Source organism: Ictalurus punctatus, chromosome 6, assembly GCF_001660625.3.
Source record: "Ictalurus punctatus breed USDA103 chromosome 6, Coco_2.0, whole genome shotgun sequence".
Taxonomy (NCBI): domain Eukaryota; kingdom Metazoa; phylum Chordata; class Actinopteri; order Siluriformes; family Ictaluridae; genus Ictalurus; species Ictalurus punctatus.
The window spans coordinates 13,118,624-13,138,244 of NC_030421.2; the positions used below are offsets into that span (position 1 = coordinate 13,118,624).

Consider the following 19,621-nt stretch of genomic DNA (forward strand, 5'->3'; position numbering starts at 1 on the left):
GAGGAAAAGCGCTGGAAAAGAAATGATTCGTGGTAGTAAAGCGAATTGAGAATGCTCGCAATGCTAGGCTTAAAGTAAGCAGAGAGATTTTATTAACTATTCCTGAGATGACTGAGACGAACACGTGCACACACGAGCTTTTCTCTGCACTGTTTTTCTGTGTGAACAACGCCCAGCTCACTTAACCCACTTGATATTTTTCAGTATGCTTTTTCATCGTGGGTCGCCGTTTCTAGTTCCCGCAGACTTTTAAAAACGATGATTGAAAAAAAATGCTGTGTGCACTCTACCAATCAAAAATGCTCAACCAATCAGCATGTTCAGCGCCCAAGTCCCACTCTGCAAAGTTCCTGGCTTTTGAAAAAGAACCACCTCCCAAGTAGGGACTTTGCGAGGGCTAAATATTTTACCCGGAACATAATTTAGACCCTGGTCCCTGTGGTGGAAACGCACCGAGTACCTCCAAAAGTTCCTGGGGAAAGTTCCAACGGTGGAAAAGCGGCATAAGAGCCCCAAACCTGTTCCAGCATGACAATGCCCCTGTACACAAAGCGAGCTCCATGAAGACAAGCTTGGTTTGGAAGAACTCGAGTATCCTGCAGTGAGCCGTGGCCTCAACCCCACTGAACACCTTTGGGATGAACTGGAACACCGATTGCACCCCAACATCAGTGTCTAACCTCACCAATGCTCTTGTAGCTGAATGAACACAAATCCCCAAGGCCACGCTCCAAAATCTAGTGGAAAGCCTTCCTATAGAATTGTATGCTGTTACAGTAGCAAAAGAGGGAACAACATAAGATTTAATGCCTATGGTTTTGGAATGGGATGTTCAATACTTTGGTGTCTACCTACCTTTGGCCATTGTAGCTAAAAACAACTTGTGCCAGTAATGACAAATAAGCATCATAAAAGTGCATGGCATGTCTACCCAAGCTACCGATGGTAAACAAAGCCAAGTTAGCAATACTTTAATAGTAATGAAGACCAATAGAAAGTTGAGTGTCAGCAAAAATACCCTTTTCTTCTCTGTAACTGAACCTTAAATGGTGTTTCACTGGACATAGAGCAATGCCATTATGTTGTACTCTATGTAGTGAGTAAATCTACAGACCAGGAAGTGTTTGGGGATTTAGCAGGTTTTTCATGACTCCGAGGTTGGTGGAAATTAAGAATTAAGCAGCAATAACCTAGCATACATGCCCAAATTCAACACAGGTATAGCTATAATACCACACACCTGACATTTATGAGCTGACTCAACTGCCTTGTATCTCTAGATGATTTAACTATAACTTGTATCTCTAGATTTCTAAACTATAAAATAGTATGTATGGTTTTTAGGGAAGTTGTACTAACAAATTACAAGATCATGTATTCACCTGAAATATGAGACCAGTTTTAAGAATGCTAATGTATTTAAAGCAAAATTTATCCCTAAAACTGTGTAAACGTACTTACAACATTTTTTTCATTTCTCAGTTGCTGATGAAGCTGCTTCCTGTGTTACTTTATAACCATGTCTTTCTACTTAGGACTCTATATGTGTAATTTCTCATCAAGGTCTTGAAGAAAACTCGCCTTATCTAGAACTGTACAGGCCATCTTAAACTGCTCTCAGTGTAGCTGATGGTACAAGTACATTACCAAAGCTCCAATCATATCCTCAGCTGTACTGCTCATTCCAACAGAACCATAGGAGGTCTGGATTCTTGAGGCCTTCACAGCAGGGAACCTTCTGTAGATCCTAAATAGTTGTTGTTGTTGTTGTTGTTTTTTTTTATTACTCTTGTATTGTCCTCAGGCTCTTGGTGCTTTACAAGCTGAGTGTCTGTCTCCTGACTTGGTCAGCGCTGACAAATAACAGAGAATAGTACCACTTAGAAAGGGGTCGTAAAAGCGACACAAAAAGCCCTGTGGGTTAACATCCTTTTTCTTTGTAAAAGCTCTCACTGGTTGACATTAACAGAGAGAGGGAAAGAATTTAGTCATCTTATACTGGAAACCTATGGAAATCTACCACAGAATTCCAGACTTCATGGAATTTATTTATTCGTTTAAAATCTGGCACTCTGGACAATTGTTTACAGCATATTACAATAGAATTAGTGCTAGAATTATGATTTGGCTAGTAATACATACCCACACATAACCACACACTACATCATACTGAATGATTAATTGCCTTCCCAGAGCCCTCAGTACTCAGGAAGATGTGGGTCTGCGTGACAACTCCTTACATTCTCTAGGATCAGAAATGCGATCTTGATCCCTCTCGCTGTCAGTAAGGGCTTCCCATAACAAGTGCACTTGAGTGACTGTTGAACCTCACACTCTTCGAGCTGATGAGCTGAGCATATCATGCAGGCAGGTGTGTTTCTCAGTCAAGCTCTTACGTTACACCAAGTCCCTTTATTTAAAAAATATAATAAAATAAAAGTTTTATGCAATAAAAATATGTTGCTTAATGTACAGGGAACTTTTAAAGAAATGACTTATTTATTGTAGGGATATGGTTTGCATTTTTAGTGTCTACCAGCTGACCAAAACCAGTGCAGGATAGCTGCAGGACGAACAGGCAGAGCTACAACCAAACACAAGTGCTGGAGTAAGTGCTCATTATTATTATTAGAAGTTCTTTAAACACTGCTGTAGGGGTTTAACTAGTAATTTATGGAAGTAAACTATTGATTGTTTTTGGATTTGTTGACTAATCTTTGACTAACAGTTCATTTTCCTGTCTCAGTGTTGGTAAGAAATGAACAACCTAACAGATCACAGATCTAATGAATTGAACAGTATCACAAGAACCTTTAAAGTTTGTGTCTATACCCAAAGAATAAAAGAGCTAAATATCACACAAACTCAAAATTCAAAGAAATGCAACTCCTCTTTTTAGTGTTCCCTCCAAAGCCACGCCTCAAACACACGCTCATGGGGCATATCCCTAAACGCTAATTGGTGCCTTCTCGATTCCTCAAAAATTCCTCAGTATAGCCTGTGACCCGGAAATTTCTCTCATCTCCCCATTCATATGCTTTGCCTCAAAAATGTCATAGCTTCAGCTTTCATACTAATACCACCATCATGCTTGTCATGAATGAGATCACTAACCAGCAGAGCCTCAACAGTGTCCCAGAGTCTACTTTGAGTTTCACATTTAATATGACATTGCATGTAACTGGAAAATGGTGAGTGGTAAAAGAAGTACTTTCTCTTTTGTTTTTAGAAGCTAACAGACATTTGTTCCTTATCTCATATGTTTGAGATCACTGATCCTGCTAGCCCCCATTAAATGCCATTGTAACTGTTCTAGCAGTAACATTGTCCCCCTGTGATGTAAGCAGAGTTGGACAACTCACAGGAATAATGAAAATACATCACCAACCAACTAACCGCATCACTAATATTTCAGTATAATATATGTAACGTGACAGTGGCTTAATGGTTAGCACGTTTGCCTCACACCTTGAGGGTTGGGGGTTTGATCCCCACCTCCGCCCTGTGTGTGTGGAGCTTGCATGTTCTCCCCGTGGGGTTCCTCATGGTACTCCGGTTTCCTCCCCCAGTCCAAAGACATGGCTGATTGGCATTTGCAAATTGTCCGTAATGTGTGAATGGGTGTATGAGTGTGTTTGTGATTGTGCCCTGCGATGGATGTCCAGGGTGTCCCCCACCTCGTGCCCCAAGTCCTCTGGAATAGGCTCCAGGCTCCCCGCGACCCTATGTAGGATAAGCGGTATAGAAAATGTATGGATATTTAATGTGGTTCAAGGTGGACTTTTCCTTTAAGACCCTTTCTGTTTACATAGAACTTTAAAATGCCAAAATAGACTAAGGAAATGTGTTTAAAAATATGGCTAGTCAATAACAGTGTTAGTGTGTCAGTCAAGCCATAGCGTCTGCCGTTGCCAGGTAAAACACATTTGTCTTTTTTCTTTTTTTTTTCCTGTATAACCAGGGCTATAGATTTCTAGCAAACAAAGCTGTAAATCTCTCAGTGGTGTCACTTACTTTGCTGTCAATGTGAACTAATACTCAGAATTTGCTGTCATCTCACGGAGGTTCAAAACAAGTTGACTTAGTCATAAGTGAGTGTTCTGTGTGTATAAAGTTACAACGTGTGTGGCCACAGGAAGACATTTATTGTTAAATAGCACTGAAGTGAATTTTTCACAGCATAGCGTATTGGTTTTAACTCCCGCCCCCCTAATCTTCTTCATCCTGTCTCTGGCAGAGTTATATTTATGCGTGGAATTTTCACATAGTTAATCATAAGTTCAACCTGAATTGAGTGAACAGCTACAGCCATCCAACAGCGACATCGCCGCTGCTATAAACTATAGTTAAGCCTTCAGCTCGTGAATGAATTACACCATGTGACATCAGGGACATGAATATTTCCACCAAGGATCAACGTTTGCTCAGGATGTCTCAATTTCCCTCCTCGCTTTCTTCTCTAAAGACCTGTTCTGAATAATTGCTTACAGGGTCATAACCTTAGTTAGGACTTGCTATCGCTAACAGGTTGTACAAGCAAACATTGTTCATCTTGTAAGTATGTTTTACTTTTTTTTGGTGCTTACATAATGTTGAAAGTCCTTGCAGCAGTGATCGAACAAGCAAAAGCTACCTATAAATTACATTACAAGGCTGAGGGATTAAACCCTGGTATGTAGGATGTGGTTTCAGACCCAACAGAGGGATTAAGATAAGCACTTCAGTTCAGGAAACAGTATAGCTGAGGATTCTGTGCTCTCTAAATGAAGTGTGTTCTTGAGACTTGTACCACAGCACTGCTGAATTCTCAAAACTGATTAATCAGAAGGTGTTGATAAATTTTCTGTAAAAACACGACTCTAACAGTAGTGCAGTGCTGCAAGGTTTAGTAGTGCAAGTGCTTGATTACTCCAGGAAACACTAAAATGCCAAGTTGTATATTTTAAGTGAATGTTTGTTTTATAAACTGTAGGCATGTGTGTGCAATTAATCTGTCCACAGCTACAGAGTTCTTTTAGGTCATTAAATTGCATTTGTATGCTATCAACAGTTCATTTCCCCGTAGACAAGGTTTGGAGCAGTGGTGGCTTGACAGTTAAGGCTCTGGGTTACTGATCGGAAGGTTGGGGGTTCAAGCCCCGGTGTTGCCAAGCTGTCACTGTTGGGCCCTTGAACAAGGCCCTTGAACCTCCAGGGGTGCTGTTATGGCTGAACCTGCACTCTGACCCCAGCTTCCTAACAAGCTGGGATATGCAAAGAAAAGAATTTCACTCTGCTGTAATGTATGTGTGACCCAATCAAGACTCATGTTTATTATTATTATTATTATGAAAAATGTGTAATGCATGGTGTCAAAATTATTTTGTGTATAAGTATTTTAAGTGAACATCTATTATAAGGATGCTTCATCAATCAGCCTAGGAAATATTTATTTGTTTATTTATTTAGTCATGGCTTATTTGAGAATAGAAACTCATATTTACATGTGTCGACTTAAAGGAAAAAGAAAACCCTTTTTGCACTTTTACCTTTGATCAACATCCTCTGCCTGAGGCTAGTAGAAGTGAACCCAATATTTTTGGTGTATTATCCAGTCCATACAGGATTTCATGGTGTTCTATTGGGATTGTTGCAGCCACAAATGCTTGATTTTTTTCTATGGATTTTTTCGAAATTTGCGATACAATGTGTGGAGTTTTTTTGTGTTTTTTTTGTGTGAAAATTACTTGAATTGGCAAAATTGCATTTGCACAAGATTGTTATGCACATTCTTTTATAGTGGTAAATGAGACCTTTTAACTGTACTCATGTTCGATGCATGGGAATCGAAGGCGGCTTTGGCTGCATGCGCATTGTGATGTACCTTCACACTATCCGTTGTTAGAGGATGAGGATGAGGATGGGTTCCCTCAAGGTTTCTTCCTCATATCATCTTAGGGAGTTTTTCCTCGCCACTGTCGCCACCGGCTTGCTCATTAGGGATAAATTCACACATTTAAAATCTGTATCCTGTGTTTTATATGTTTCTGTAAAGCTGCTTTTATACAATGTCCATTGTTAAAAGCACTGAAAGGAAATTCTCTTATATCATGTACTCTCTTATATTATGAACTGCTATCAAATACCTATGATGAATGTATTCATTTAATTACCTCTTTGAATAAGCTGATCAACTGCTATCCTTGATTATCGCTATATCCTTGAAATACACATGTATTTCCGTGTCAACATGACACAGGACTTATTTTGTATTATGACTATGTGCTGTGTGTTTTGTTTAAATCTGTCTGACGCCTGGACCAGTAGAAACCGTCCACGCACTGCTTGTTATCAATGTGTATAAATACTCTTGGTTTGCATGAATAAACTCGGATGTCTATTTGAGCATGCATATGTCCGCGTGCATTCACTTAGGCTCCCCAGATCGATCTGAAACGCTCTGAGGTAAATCACACTTTCTAGCTCATAGCAGCACAGAACTAAAAGTTAATAGAAGTAATTGTAGAACAGGCTGGAAGGCATGACGGAAGATCTGACAGGCATAATCTGAGATTCCTGGGATACATGGAAATCTAACAAGCACTATACAAATAAAATTGAATTGAACTGAATTGAATGTCACATGGCACGTTGTGATGTCACAAATCTGCAGTAATTTTGAACAATTGCAAGCTCCTCTAAATATTGAGGTGTTTCTTTTCTTTTACGTTAATTTCTGCGATAGCTAAATCCCGGAGGGACTGTATTATGAGAATTTAATAGTAAATGCATATTTAAAAAGGAAAAAATTTGCCTTCATTGTATCACTATGGTGTAGAAATTTTCTCTGTTTTTAACGTACACTGGGATCCAAAAGTCTGAGACCACATTGAAAATCTGGGATTTTTTTTTATTTTATTTTATTTAAAATTAGCAATAAACAGATGGTTTTAAAACAAAGCTTTAAAACAAAGAAAGTACACGTTCAATATCTTGAATGTTTAATATTCAATATTCCGCATTGTTTCCAGGTCCCTATTTAAATGTAAGCAAATGTGTGATATTGATCGTCTTAACTGCTTTGTACAAAAGGTCAGATTTTCCTCATGTTCAGATGACACTCCAATGAGGTTTTGATCTAAAATGGATCATACAGTTTTGCACAAACTTTTGGAGTCCATGCCAGCTTGAGTGCACACAGTCAATACAGCAAAAAGGGGACAAACCATATAAGATTCTAGTTTTCACTCAGGTTATTGTCAATAGTGTCATCAGGTGCACGTTGTTTTTGTTTTTTTTGGAAAAAGCAAGTTATTTTGAATTGGCAACCTGACAAATCAGTAATCACTCATGTGGAGTGTAACAGCATGAACACAAAGCACTTGCCATGTGGTGTGTGAAGTGTGCAGCCAGGTGCTCGCTCCTAAAACAAGGTCTCCGGAGCTGGAAGGCCGTTAAACCTTCCAAACACAGACCCCTCCTGCTGGGAGTGTGCTTAGAAGCGGTTGTAATCCTGGCTGCCTTCTTCTTCAGCCGTCATGGGAAACCGGCATCCCATAACCTTGAGGGAATCCTGGGAAAACTGTTAAATTACTTCCTGATTTCTGTTTGAGGAATGGAATGTTGTCTAGGTTTTCGTCGTAGCAAGACGGTCATTATCTTAAATAGAGCAGATTAGCAATTTGCTCTAGGGTGGTGTGACACAAAACAGAGTTACTATTAACATCTGAAAGTCGATACTTTTTCCAACAACAGTACATCTTGAAGTGTTTTATTCCACTTATACAACAACGATTCCATTTTTCATTTATTAAAGAATGACAGGTCATGCGTTTTATTCCTTTATAGAGCATCTGCGAACTTACCTTATAGCAGCTATAAACATATAAGCCATAAACTTGTTTTCTCACAAGCTTCTCTTTGTTTCCCTCTCTTGTCATGTTACTGAGAAACATCTCTGTCCTGAAGATTCTCCTATGCAAGGAAACCTCAAGTTACAGTTTTACCTCTGACTGTTAGAAAGTGCTGACACTGGAGAGTCCTTCAGCATGTCAACAGCTACGTGTTTTTTAATCCGTTAAAGTGGAGCGTCCACAATACAAGTCCCAGTGTAAATTGGTGTTATAGGAAACATGTTAAAACGGGCACATTTAATAAAAACCGGTGATTTGACTCGGAGCGAAAAGCGAGCTCGTTAGCTCGCTACTAACGTGTATGTTTCAGTTTTGTTTTTCTTAAAGTCATGGTTCAGAACTTATTTGGTGACGAAAGCAATGATGAAAAGTGAAGCGGGTGTAAGCTCTTTTAAATTAGAAATCTTCTTTTAACATAAATCTGATTTGAGTCATATTGGAAAGTACATACAAATGATTTCGTTCAGAGTCTTTTCTGCTCAAATTGTATGTGGCGAAAGAATCTCATATAACTGCTTGTCTGAACATCGCCCCAAATTCCTCAAATTATACTTTTTACGGTACGCCACTGTATTGATATATCGTTACATCATTATGCAGGAATGCGGTGTGTAACACCCCGGGATCAGGGCGAAACCTGTTTATACATCGTGATTAAATAAGCCGGTTGATCCCCTGGACCAAGGACGACTTCCCTAGTTGTCTCCCCGTGCACTTATGAGTTATCACTACACAACAACATACACTCCTAAACTTGTTTCCATTATTGTGATGTAAAGTGAAATGAATGTAAACAGAAATAAGACAGTTAAGTAATTTAGTAAACAGGTGTCGCTGCAAAACACTCCCTTCCCCGTTGTGTGTGTAGGTGTGATAATCACCTTTACACTTCCTCACTGAATTCACACAGTGTCCCCAGGCTGCTGCTAAACAGCTTCTGCCATCCAATCCTCCAATCCCGAGGCTGCTTTCTCAGGAAGTTGTGGGGTCAGTGATTCCTTTAGGGAAGGGGCTAAAGAGGAAATTGGCTCTCAGACCACTCCTCCACCTCCCCTTCTTCAGACAAACAATCTCATTCCACTCTGTCAGACTAATCCAGAAGTCCTCAGAGTCAGGCCACTTTTGTTTTCCTGAGCTTTTAATTCTACTGCAAGGTAAGAATTTACTAATGACAAGACATTCTGATCCTTGATCATCACAGCAGGGACGTAAAAAATTGTTTCTGGGTGAATGACATGCTACGGTGTCAGTATTTTGCTTACTGTTTCATGACCAGTTTATGTTGTTCTCTGAAAATGTGAGGTTGTGTGTGGATACAGTGATTCACCCAGGCCTATGATATTGTCTTGAACATTTTTGCAACTGTTCTACAGGCGTCCAAGCTTATCGCATCCTCTGTTGATCTGTAATCTTTAACCAACACCCAGTTTCCTTCATATTACCTAAGTGAAGTATTTGCTAAACACTGAAAGCCATTAAAGCTCACAAATCGGTCCTGACTCGCAGAATGTTCGTTTAGTAAGAGATAAGCAGCGGGGCGCCATTACTTGTTAATGTGAAAATAACGTGGGTGTCAATCCGGAATGCTGAGGTGGAAGGATTAACACTAAAGACCGCAACACAACTTCTGTCTCAGCCATCAAGGCACCAGTGTGTGTTCTGCATTGAATTCAGTATCAAGCTTTAGAAGATCTTATGTTGTATCTGATGTTGCATTTGTGTGCAAAGGATTCAAGCATGCTTTATGTGGCATCTTTTATTAGGTCTTATTTGTAGAGAATACAAAGACTGGTAATGTGTCTCGTATCCTTTTGACAGGATTTGTGTATCTCTGAAGAGAGTAAACATAGTCTCAGTGTTCGCGTACGTGTTGTTATCTTTGGACAAAAGGAGCTGTAGGTCCTTATACTGTAGGTGCTCGCCACATTGACACTTAACTGTGTTTTAAACTAATGCCACTGCTGCATGATCAATCAATCTTGAAGTTTTTCTAAATTACCGCGGAATTTCCGCAGGTTTGGGCCGAGACGCGTCATGTGACATCATCACAATGCGCATTCAGCCAAAACCCTCTTTGATTCACATGCGTCGAACATGCTACTTTCTAGACTAGCAGAATACAGGACGTTTATCTTTAAAGCTTAGTTCACACTGCACCGACAGACACCGACTAATGTCAACAGACATGTGTGTCGGGTTTTGTCATACCAGTGTGTTAAACATGTCGGCGTCTGTTTTCGCCGACTGAACATGTTTGTCGGTCGTGGAATGGCTGAGCCGCGTGGTGCGATTTTTTTCCAGCAAACTCTGACGTGATCTGACCTGGGCACGAACCATTGCCATGATGATGATGCAAGCGTCCCTGAAATCTCTATAGAAATGAAAGACCGTGCACTAGGCACGCTAAATTGTTGTTGTGGGAAAAATTGCAGATTTCAAAACATTTGAACGAAGAGGATAACTCCTCTGTCTGCAGTTCTTTGTGTACATTTAATGATAATGATACTTTATTAATCATATATACATTACAGTACAGGGAAATTCTTTTCTTCACATACCCCAGCATGTCAGGAAGCTGGGGTCAGAGCGCAGGGTCAGCCATGATACAGCACCCCTGGAGCAGAGAAGGTTAAGGGCCTTGCTCAAGGGCCCAACAGTGGCAGTTTGGCAGTAACTCGGAGCCTTAATTGTCAAGCCACCACTGCCCCAAGTAAGTGCCCTGTCTCTCATGCCGCAACAACCAAGGCTTCACTCACAACCTCTTTCATTTCAATCTTCATCTCTTCAGGGGGCGAACGACACGTAAAGACACTAATAATAGGAAAATTTTGATTGCGGTAAAAGGATCATCCATTTTAAACCTTTTGACTGTCTGTAAAAAGTTTGTTGGTGTCGGTTGGGGCAGGGAGAACATGACAGTTGTGTTTCCCAACATTTTAAATCCAACGGCCAACCTTTAAAAGTTGGTGATTATTGGTGTTGGTTGGCGTCTGTCGGGGCAGTGTGAACTACACTAAAGGAAGCACAAAATTTGACCATCCTCATTAACAGTCGAAGGAACTAACCAGTAAAGCCTCACAAATGTATCATATCATGATACTCGATTTCCACAATATATGATATGTATAACAATATATACTTTAGGCGTTCTAGCAACCACCAGCAACACAGTAGTGTTACGTTAATAACTGGGAATATGGATGATACGTTCAATTAATATTTACAAAGATGAAATATTTAATGCTGAATAGAAGAGAGGGGGAATAATTGTTATTTAAAAGTTATTCTACAATGTCTTGATATCCGTGATATCTCAAAAAGTCTATTATGACTCGATATTGATATTATATCATCATATTGCTCAACCCTACTAACGACTGCATAAACCATAACTTTCCTGTGAGCCAGAATCTATGAAGGGTTCGGTTTAGTGCACGTAGGCTTGCCTCCATCACTGTCACTCATCAGAATTTCTCTGCAAGAAAGAAATAAGTAATTAACGTAGATGTGCTCAGCTTGAGCAGGTTATTTATTTAGGACTCCTGTGTGGAATGTGAGAACACCTGAACTCTCACTCGTCCTGATGTAACGATACGTGTGAGAAACGAGTAATCTCGGCTCAAAGGCGAACCTTCAGGCCTGATTGCGAGCGAGCATTAGTGTGGAAACTCGCCCAGAATAGTAGTTGCGCTCAGCCTTAATGGTTAACCTTCAGGGTCACCACACACTACTGCTCCTTACTAACATCCACTACAGAGACATTTCACATCCCTGCTTTTAGCAACACTTGGCTTCAGGCAAAGGAAACATTTTATTTTTCTATGGCGTTTACCCTTTAATAATCGTAACAGGTTTTTAGTTTTAAGCTCGTCAAAGTGTTTTGTGCTTATAGTGAATGTTTCTTGTGTAAGTTGCTATTAGCGTCTGTTTAGGCAGTCTATTTACGCACCTTAAGCTAACACAATCTCAACCAGCTGATAGAGGAGATGTGGTTTTATTTGAACATGACGGCGTTAGAAAATCTCCAAAGCTATTTTTGCGATACGTTATCGGGTCCCTTTTAACGTGATGTTGACTCGGCATCTTTGAATTTTCTCAAAGGAAATCAAGTCATCCATGAATGCAACTGAATGAAGAACATGGCGTAATGTACTATGCCGAGATCGGCAGTGAGGCCATGAGACTGCTTAAGTGCAAAGTGAAATATGAGCAATGTGGATTTAATTCATTAAGGATCAATTAACATAATAGAGCTGAACTCCAGAGGTTACAGAGATGAACAGCTATTGATGGGCATGAAAAATGGTCAAATTGATGTGGAGCCGAAGTCGACTTTGATATAAATAAATATTTCAGTTGATCAAACTAAGCACTCCCGTATCAGAACTGATTAATGTATTTAATGTAAAAATGGACAGCTCTAGTGTTTTATACAAGAACTGTCACAGCCTCTGTAGCAGATGCAAATATTTAGCGTAGCTCATTGAGAAATCCATCCATCCATTTTCCATTCCGCTTATCCTGCACAGAGTCGAGCGGAGCCTGGAGCTTTTCCCAGGGAACTCTGGGTACGAGGCGGGCGGGAACACCCTGGACAGGGTACCAACACATCGCAGGGCACAATCAGACACACATTACAGAACATTTGGAAATGCCAATCAAACTACAGCACATATCTTTGGAGTGGAGGAGGAAACCGGAGTACCCAGAGGAACCACCGAAGCACAGGGAGAACATGCAAACTCCGGACACAAAGGGCGGAGGCAGGAATCGAATCCCCAACTCCAAGGCAAAACCTGCTAACCACTAAGCAACCTTCAGGGAGTTTTCATTTTATTTACCCTCTCGTCTTCAGAGTCTAACAAATCATAATCATAACATAACCCACAACCACTGTTTAACCAGAAACTAAACATTAATGATGAAGCATTAAAAGGTCATCGTTGACGCCATTCAGTTATGAATTGTATGTCACCGAACCATCATGAATGTGATTCAGTCCCCCTGGTTAAAACCCCTGTTTAATGAGTCTTGAGAGAATTACTGTTGTTATTTTTAAGGTATTTGAAATCACAGTCTGGGTGAAAATCTCAGTATGTTTTAATTCCAAACTAATGAAAAACCGAAGTGTAGATTACACCGGGTGAAGCCGGCCGCAGTTTTACAGATGCGATGAAAAGCTTTTTGCAGCTTAGATACAATTATATACTGAACAAATGACAAAAAAAGCATTGTAGGTCATTTACAGCTGTGATTGCAGAGTGAAACACACACATTAGATATCATTTTGAATAAGTGATTAATATTCCAGCCAATCTCTCTCTTGCTCTCTCTCTCTCTCTCCTCTCTCTCTTGGGTTGACCAAAATATCATATCTTGTTACTTCAAGATATTTCTCCAATAAATGATATGTATCTGGTTAGGTTTGCTATTACCCGGCCAGCAAAACAGTAGAAATGCATTTTAAAGAAACCTATTTGTGTTTAATGATGCTTTTATTTAATGTCTACAAAAATCAATGATAATTGAAAAATAATTTTTTATAGATTTTTTCCAATTAGAATTTCCAATAAAAATCCATTAAAAATGTTTTATGCTTTTAAAGAATGCAAAATGTACATCAAACCAGCTGCTTCCAAACAGAGTTTGTGCTTGTTACTAAAGAACATTTTAATATTTAAGAAAGAAAAAAAAAAAGATATCACAATATCAGTGTTACTTCCGAAAAGTGCGTAATCGCCATGTTGCTCAGCCTGATTGTGCATTGTGTGCGTGTTGGTCGGCTGTGGCTCAGATGGTAGAGCAGGTTGTCCACTATGGATGGCGGTTTGATTCCTGGCCCACGTGACTCCACATACAGAAGTGTCCTTGGGCAAGACACTGAACCCCAAGTTGCTCCTGATGGCAAGTTAGCATCTTGCATGGCAGCTCTGCTGCCATTGGTGTGTGAGTGTGTGAATGGGTGAATGAGACACAGTGTAAAGTGCCTTGGATAAAAGCGCTATTTAAGTGCACCATTTACCATTTATTTTGGTTAAATTAGAAGTGGTGTTAAGTACATACCTGTTCCTCCCCTGCCTGAAGCGTGCACTTTAGTAATCTTCATGGCAGGTAAAGTGTTCTTTGTGTTGTTTGGTCTCAACTGTCTATTTCACACTGCTTTTATTCACTAAAGTCCTTATTACTCAAGTGGAGGGTTTTGTTTTCACCTAAACCTTCTGAGTTTCGCTGTGAACTCATATTTATTACAGTTTCTTAACTTTATCATTAATGTCATGAATAGACTTTGTTTGACCGACATTTTTTATCTATTTTTTTTTACCCCCAATTCAGCTGCCCGCTTTAACCCGGTTCTGAAGGATGGCTGTCCCTGTAGCCATGTACCTCTTGGTTGCCTCCATGCTGTTGTTGGCTGTAGTGAAGTGTGACAGCATCAACTTCTATAACATCAGGCCTCCTGTAGATGGTGAGTGCTTTTTATTTTCGGTCATAACGTGCAGCAGTTCTTTATTCGTATTCAGCAAGTCGTTTTGAGCTCCTGTAGCAGAACAGCTGGAGAAAAGGTCAGCGAAATCCTTTAGGAGAAATTTCAATTTGAGATTTTTATACAAATGAGTTATAATTTGGCAAAAGGCCATTCGAAATGATTCAAAATTCCTGGGATCATATGACGCAGGTTCTCATGTGCTGAACGTCCTCAAGCTTCATGGTGGATTATGAATTAAGAATTGTATCCAGCACAGTATCAGTCATATTCTACTGTTTTTATCTCTAACATGGACAATCGTATGTGTGCAGCGACTCCATATCCCAAAAGCTTCAAGTGCTTCACATGCGAGCAGGCCTCAGACAACTACAGTTGTAATCGCTGGGCTGAAGACAAGTGGTGTCCTCAGAGTGAGTGCTCCGTATCTTTATAAAGAATATCCTCTCACACGACATTCCACATGCATTCATGAAAATATCCTTTTCATTCCTATACCTAGGAGATGAAGAGATTTAGTGTCGTTTGTGTCCAGAAATTAAGCTAAATAATTATTTTCAGTTGGTTCTGTCATCGATACACACTTACCGCTCCATTAGTGTATTTATGCATGCATTATTCTTAAGTACACCGGTTACTCCCTTCTGGCATACTGAATACCAAACCACAAGAGATCTCTAAAAGAACTTGAACTTAACGTTTGCTTGTGCTGAATAATATAAAACTAGTGTATTCATCATTCCTGTGATTACAGATACACAGTACTGCATGACCATACATCATTTTGGTCGACACGGAAAAACAAAGTTTGTAACGAAAAGGTGCGCTTCATTCGACGACTGCAACTTGACAGGATGCCGACATCACATGAACACGCACCACGCGGTGAGAACACACACTCACAGCTCCATGTGTATGTGTTGTTTGTTTATGCATGTTAAGGTCGCCCCCTTCTCATACGTATTTTGAGTACCAAAATGAAGCATGAAGATCGCTCCTGTTGTGTTTTTCTAAATGTCCGGTTTAAAATTCATTACAGTCGTGTTTCTGATGCTGATCTCTGATTATTGACCTCTCTCAGGAGTGTGTGTCATGCTGCGAGGGCATGGCATGTAATGTGGAGATTCCCACTAATCACACCAACGCCGTGTTCATGCGGATTCAGGATTTCAGCTCCGCCGCGACACGCAGCAGCAGCAACAGCTGGACTCGCATATTTCTACTAACTGCAGCTCTCGCAGCGCTGTTACCTTTGTGACAATATCACAGTGCTGCTGAGCCTGCAAATATCCTGCTGGAATACCACTGGCACATAGCTAAAGGGCTACCAGGAGTCTTCAAGAAAGCCGAAAGTTCCTCCTCAGTGTTGGACGTATAAAAGCAGCCAATCGCAATAGCAAAGCTGTCACACTGACGTGACCGAAAGTCCAGCCAGTCAGCGCAAACCAAGAAGCCATGGAATCAGAGACTTTGCCAATGTCAACTGTTTACCAATGGCATGCTAAATAGGATGGACAAAAGGAATCATTTAACTGCGAGGATGTTGATTCCCTTGAGTAATGCTTCATTGGGTTTGTATTGACCCTGTTGAAGGACACATACAGGACTGAGGGATTCTGGGATGGTGGGACGACCTCGTCCAATGGCTTGGAGCCCAGAGACTGTCCCAGAAAAAGCCTAACAAGACGACAAAACTGCAAAGCCACTCTCTTACACAGAACTCGGAAGAGATCTAGCAGTAAGGCTTCGAGAAAGTGGACAGACTTTTTAATGTTTCATGGTCGCATTTTGGTTTAGAAATCTCACATTAAGAAAACATGTGACTAACAGTGCTAGCTGAAGCAGCAAATCAGTGGACGCTTTGAGACATGCAACTGAACAGATATTCATAGCAGTATTTGTGAATAAAGAACAAATAAAGAATAAAAACCCTCAATGAAAGTATTATTATTTATTTTATTTTTTTATTTTTTGCCATTTACACCAATATTGCCACTATGAAATAATTAAAAGTTGTTGTTAATGTTCCACATGGTTCCATAATGCATTTTATTTAATTTCTCACTCGTTTAAATTTCATTTCACTTCATTTCTTGGATCTTGACTACATTGACCAAAACTACATTTGTCCCTGTTTTAGACAAAACAGTCATATTTGTGATATTTCAGGTCTTATTGTTTTCCTCCTGTAGCATTAGGGTCAAATCACACAATTTGCCTCACTAGATTTTCAATTTCTTTTGTGAAAATGAGAATTAATTCCATTTATAAGCATGCATTTTAATAACAAAGGTATTTCGGAGAAAGAATGGTGTTAAAAAATTAATTTAAAAAAAGCTGAATCACATAAAAGATTCATGAATCATTGTGGTCATGCACAACAGATAAGAGAACAGTATAAAGATGTTTAAATAACTATAAATAACATGACTCTGAATTGGCACCAGACCAACACACATTTATGTCACAGTTTTTTCCATTTCCATCAATAGCATTTCCTTTTACGCACACTTTCATGCATTTTCAGTTTTTGTCATGAGCAAATTCAAAATTCTTTGTGCTGATTTTAAACTTAAGCTTTGAGTCTATATGAAAGAAGGGGCTTCTTCTCCTTAAATCCCCCTCCACATTAACTCCCTAAAGACGCTGATGCTGCTGAACACAAAGCCATGCGCCATTTGTATCTTCTCAGTCTAGACTAATGGGATTGGATTTGTCTGACTAAACATGACATATGGCTTTTTCCTTTTAGAATGAAATGTGTGCGTGTGCGTTGAGACTCTATTGACCGATGGTGTTGAAGTGTGTCAGTACAGTGAGGGAAAAAAGTATTTGATCCTGATTTTGTACGTTTGCCCACTGACAAAGAAATGATCAGTCTATAATTTTAATGGTAGTTGTATTTGAACAGTGAGAGACAGAATAACAACAAAAAAATCCAGAAAAACGCATGTCAAAAATTTTATAAATTAATTTGCATTTTAATGAGGGAAATAAGTATTTGACCCCTCTGCAAAACATGACTTAGTACTTGGTTTAAAAACCCTTGTTGGCAATCACAGAGGTCAGACGTTTCTTGTAGTTGGCCACCAGGTTTGCACACATCTCAGGAGGGATTTTGTCCCACTCCTCTTTGCAGATCTTCTCCAAATCATTAAGGTTTCGAGGCTGACGTTTGGCAACTCGAACCTTCAGCTCCCTCCACAGATCTTCTATGGGATTAAGGTCTGGAGACTGGCTAGGTCACTCCAGGACCTTAATGTGCTTCTTCTTGAGCCACTCCTTTGTTGCCTTGGCCGTGTGTTTTGGGTCATTGTCATGCTGGAATACCCATCCACGACCCATTTTCAATGCCCTGGCTGAGGGAAGGAGGTTTTCACCCAAGATTTGACGGTACATGGCCCCGTCCATCGTCCCTTTGATGCGGTGAAGTTGTCCTGTCCCCTTAGCAGAAAAAAAACCCCAAAGCATAATGTTTCCACCTCCATGTTTGACGGTGAGGATGGTGTTCTTGGGGTCATAGGCAGCATTCCTCCTCCTCCAAACACGGCGAGTTGAGTTGATGCCAAAGAGCTCCATTTTGGTCTCATCTGACCTCAACACTTTCACCCAGTTGTCCTCTGAATCATTCAGATGTTCATTGGCAAACTTCAGACGGGCATGTATATGTGCTTTCTTGAGCAGCGGACCTTGTGCGTGCTGCAGAATTTCAGTCCTTCACGGCGTAGTGTGTTACCAATTGTTTTCTTGGTGACTATGGTCCCAGCTGCCTTGAGATCATTGACAAGATCCTCCCGTGTAGTTCTGGGCTGATTCCTCACTGTTCTCATGATCAATGCAACTCCTCGAGGTGAGATCTTGTATGGAGCCCCAAGCCGAGGGAGATCGACAGTTCTTTTGTGCTTCTTCCATTTGCGAATAATCGCACCAACTGTTGTCCCCTTCTCACCAAGCTGCTTGGCAATGGTCTTGTAGCCCATTCCAGACTTGTGTAGGTCTACAATCTTGTCCCTGACATCCTTGGAGAGCTCTTTGGTCTTGGCCATGGTGGAGAGTTTGGAATCTGATTGATTGATTGCTTCTGTGGACAGGTGTCTTTTATACAGGTAACAAATTGATATTAGGAGCACTCCCTTTAAGAGTGTGCTCCTAATCTCAGCTCGTTACCTGTATAAAAGACACCTGGGAGCCAGAAATCTTTCTGATTGAGAGGGGGTCAAATACTTTTTTCCCTCATTAAAATGCAAATTAATTTATAAAATTTTTGACATGCGTTTTTCTGGATTTTTTTGTTGTTATTCTGTCTCTCACTGTTCAAATACAACTACCATTAAAATTATAGACTGATCATTTCTTTGTCAGTGGGCAAACGTACAAAATCAGCAGGGGATCAAATACTTTTTTCCCTCACTGTATGTGTTAGACATACCCCTTAATTTTTTGTCAAAGTGAAAGTGTTTGGTGAGTGTTAACATGTCCGTGGAACTTTCAGCCACCATTTAGCTGCCTGAATGAATTCGGCTGGACAGTTGAAGATTCTCTGACTGATTCTCTTAACCCATCTCTGCATTGTACTGCTGCCACATGATTGGCTGTTTGGATAATCTGAAAAAAAAATGAATGTGCAATTAACCAACCCATGTTATACACAACACACTTTTCGATCTTGTCCGGCTCTGTAATCCGACCGGGTCGCTTCGGGTGCATTATGTCAGCATGGTTGTTTATCTAAAGGCTTGTAAAGCTTAACATAATGCACAGGGGGTCAGAGTTCATAGCGTTAATTGGTAGCAGAGTCTCAGAGAGATCTTGCTTTCTTTGTTATACCATGAGTATCTGAGGGGGTTCTAAGTAACAGAACCACAAAAACACTAATGACTGAGAAACTTGTGATGGATTACAGACGGAATTGCTACGTGGGCACCCTCAATATTTATAGAGCTAGTAAATCTTTGAGTGCAAAGATTAGGGAATGAGTGCAGACCCTTTTCAACGAAAAGAAACCTAGTATAGTTAGCATGTATGATTATTCACTTGGAACCCTGTTAGGACAAAAAGGTTAAATCTATGACCCTTAAAGGTCCACTTCCACTTGTTGAACCCTACAACATAGTGTTTCTCTATCAGAAAGGATTCCCTCATCAGGGAATGTTTTATAGATCAAATACATCCAGACCCAATTGCACTTCATTAATATTGGCACCCTTGGTAAATATGAACAAAGAAGGCTGTGAATTTTTTTTTT

At 40.1% G+C, this 19,621-nt stretch overlaps 1 protein-coding gene across 3 annotated transcripts in view; it reads left to right on the top strand.

Annotated features, from left to right (window-relative positions):
• lypd6b (LY6/PLAUR domain containing 6B) overlaps positions 1-16,381 on the top strand; it is a 31,940-nt gene extending 15,559 nt beyond the window's left edge. The window contains exons 1-6 of one of the 3 annotated variants that reach the window (XM_017469082.3): positions 2,188-2,371; positions 2,530-2,608; positions 14,226-14,358; positions 14,691-14,789; positions 15,131-15,261; positions 15,458-16,381. In XM_017469082.3, coding sequence (XP_017324571.1) covers positions 14,253-14,358; positions 14,691-14,789; positions 15,131-15,261; positions 15,458-15,634 — 513 coding nt within the window. In that variant the 5' untranslated portion in view covers positions 2,188-2,371; positions 2,530-2,608; positions 14,226-14,252 and the 3' untranslated portion in view covers positions 15,635-16,381. Of the gene's footprint in view, positions 1-2,187; positions 2,372-2,529; positions 2,609-14,225; positions 14,359-14,690; positions 14,790-15,130; positions 15,262-15,457 lie in introns of those variants that run through there. The other 2 variants (XM_017469083.3, XM_017469081.3) reach the window with 2 other exon arrangements.
• The last annotated feature ends 3,240 nt before the right edge of the window (positions 16,382-19,621 follow it).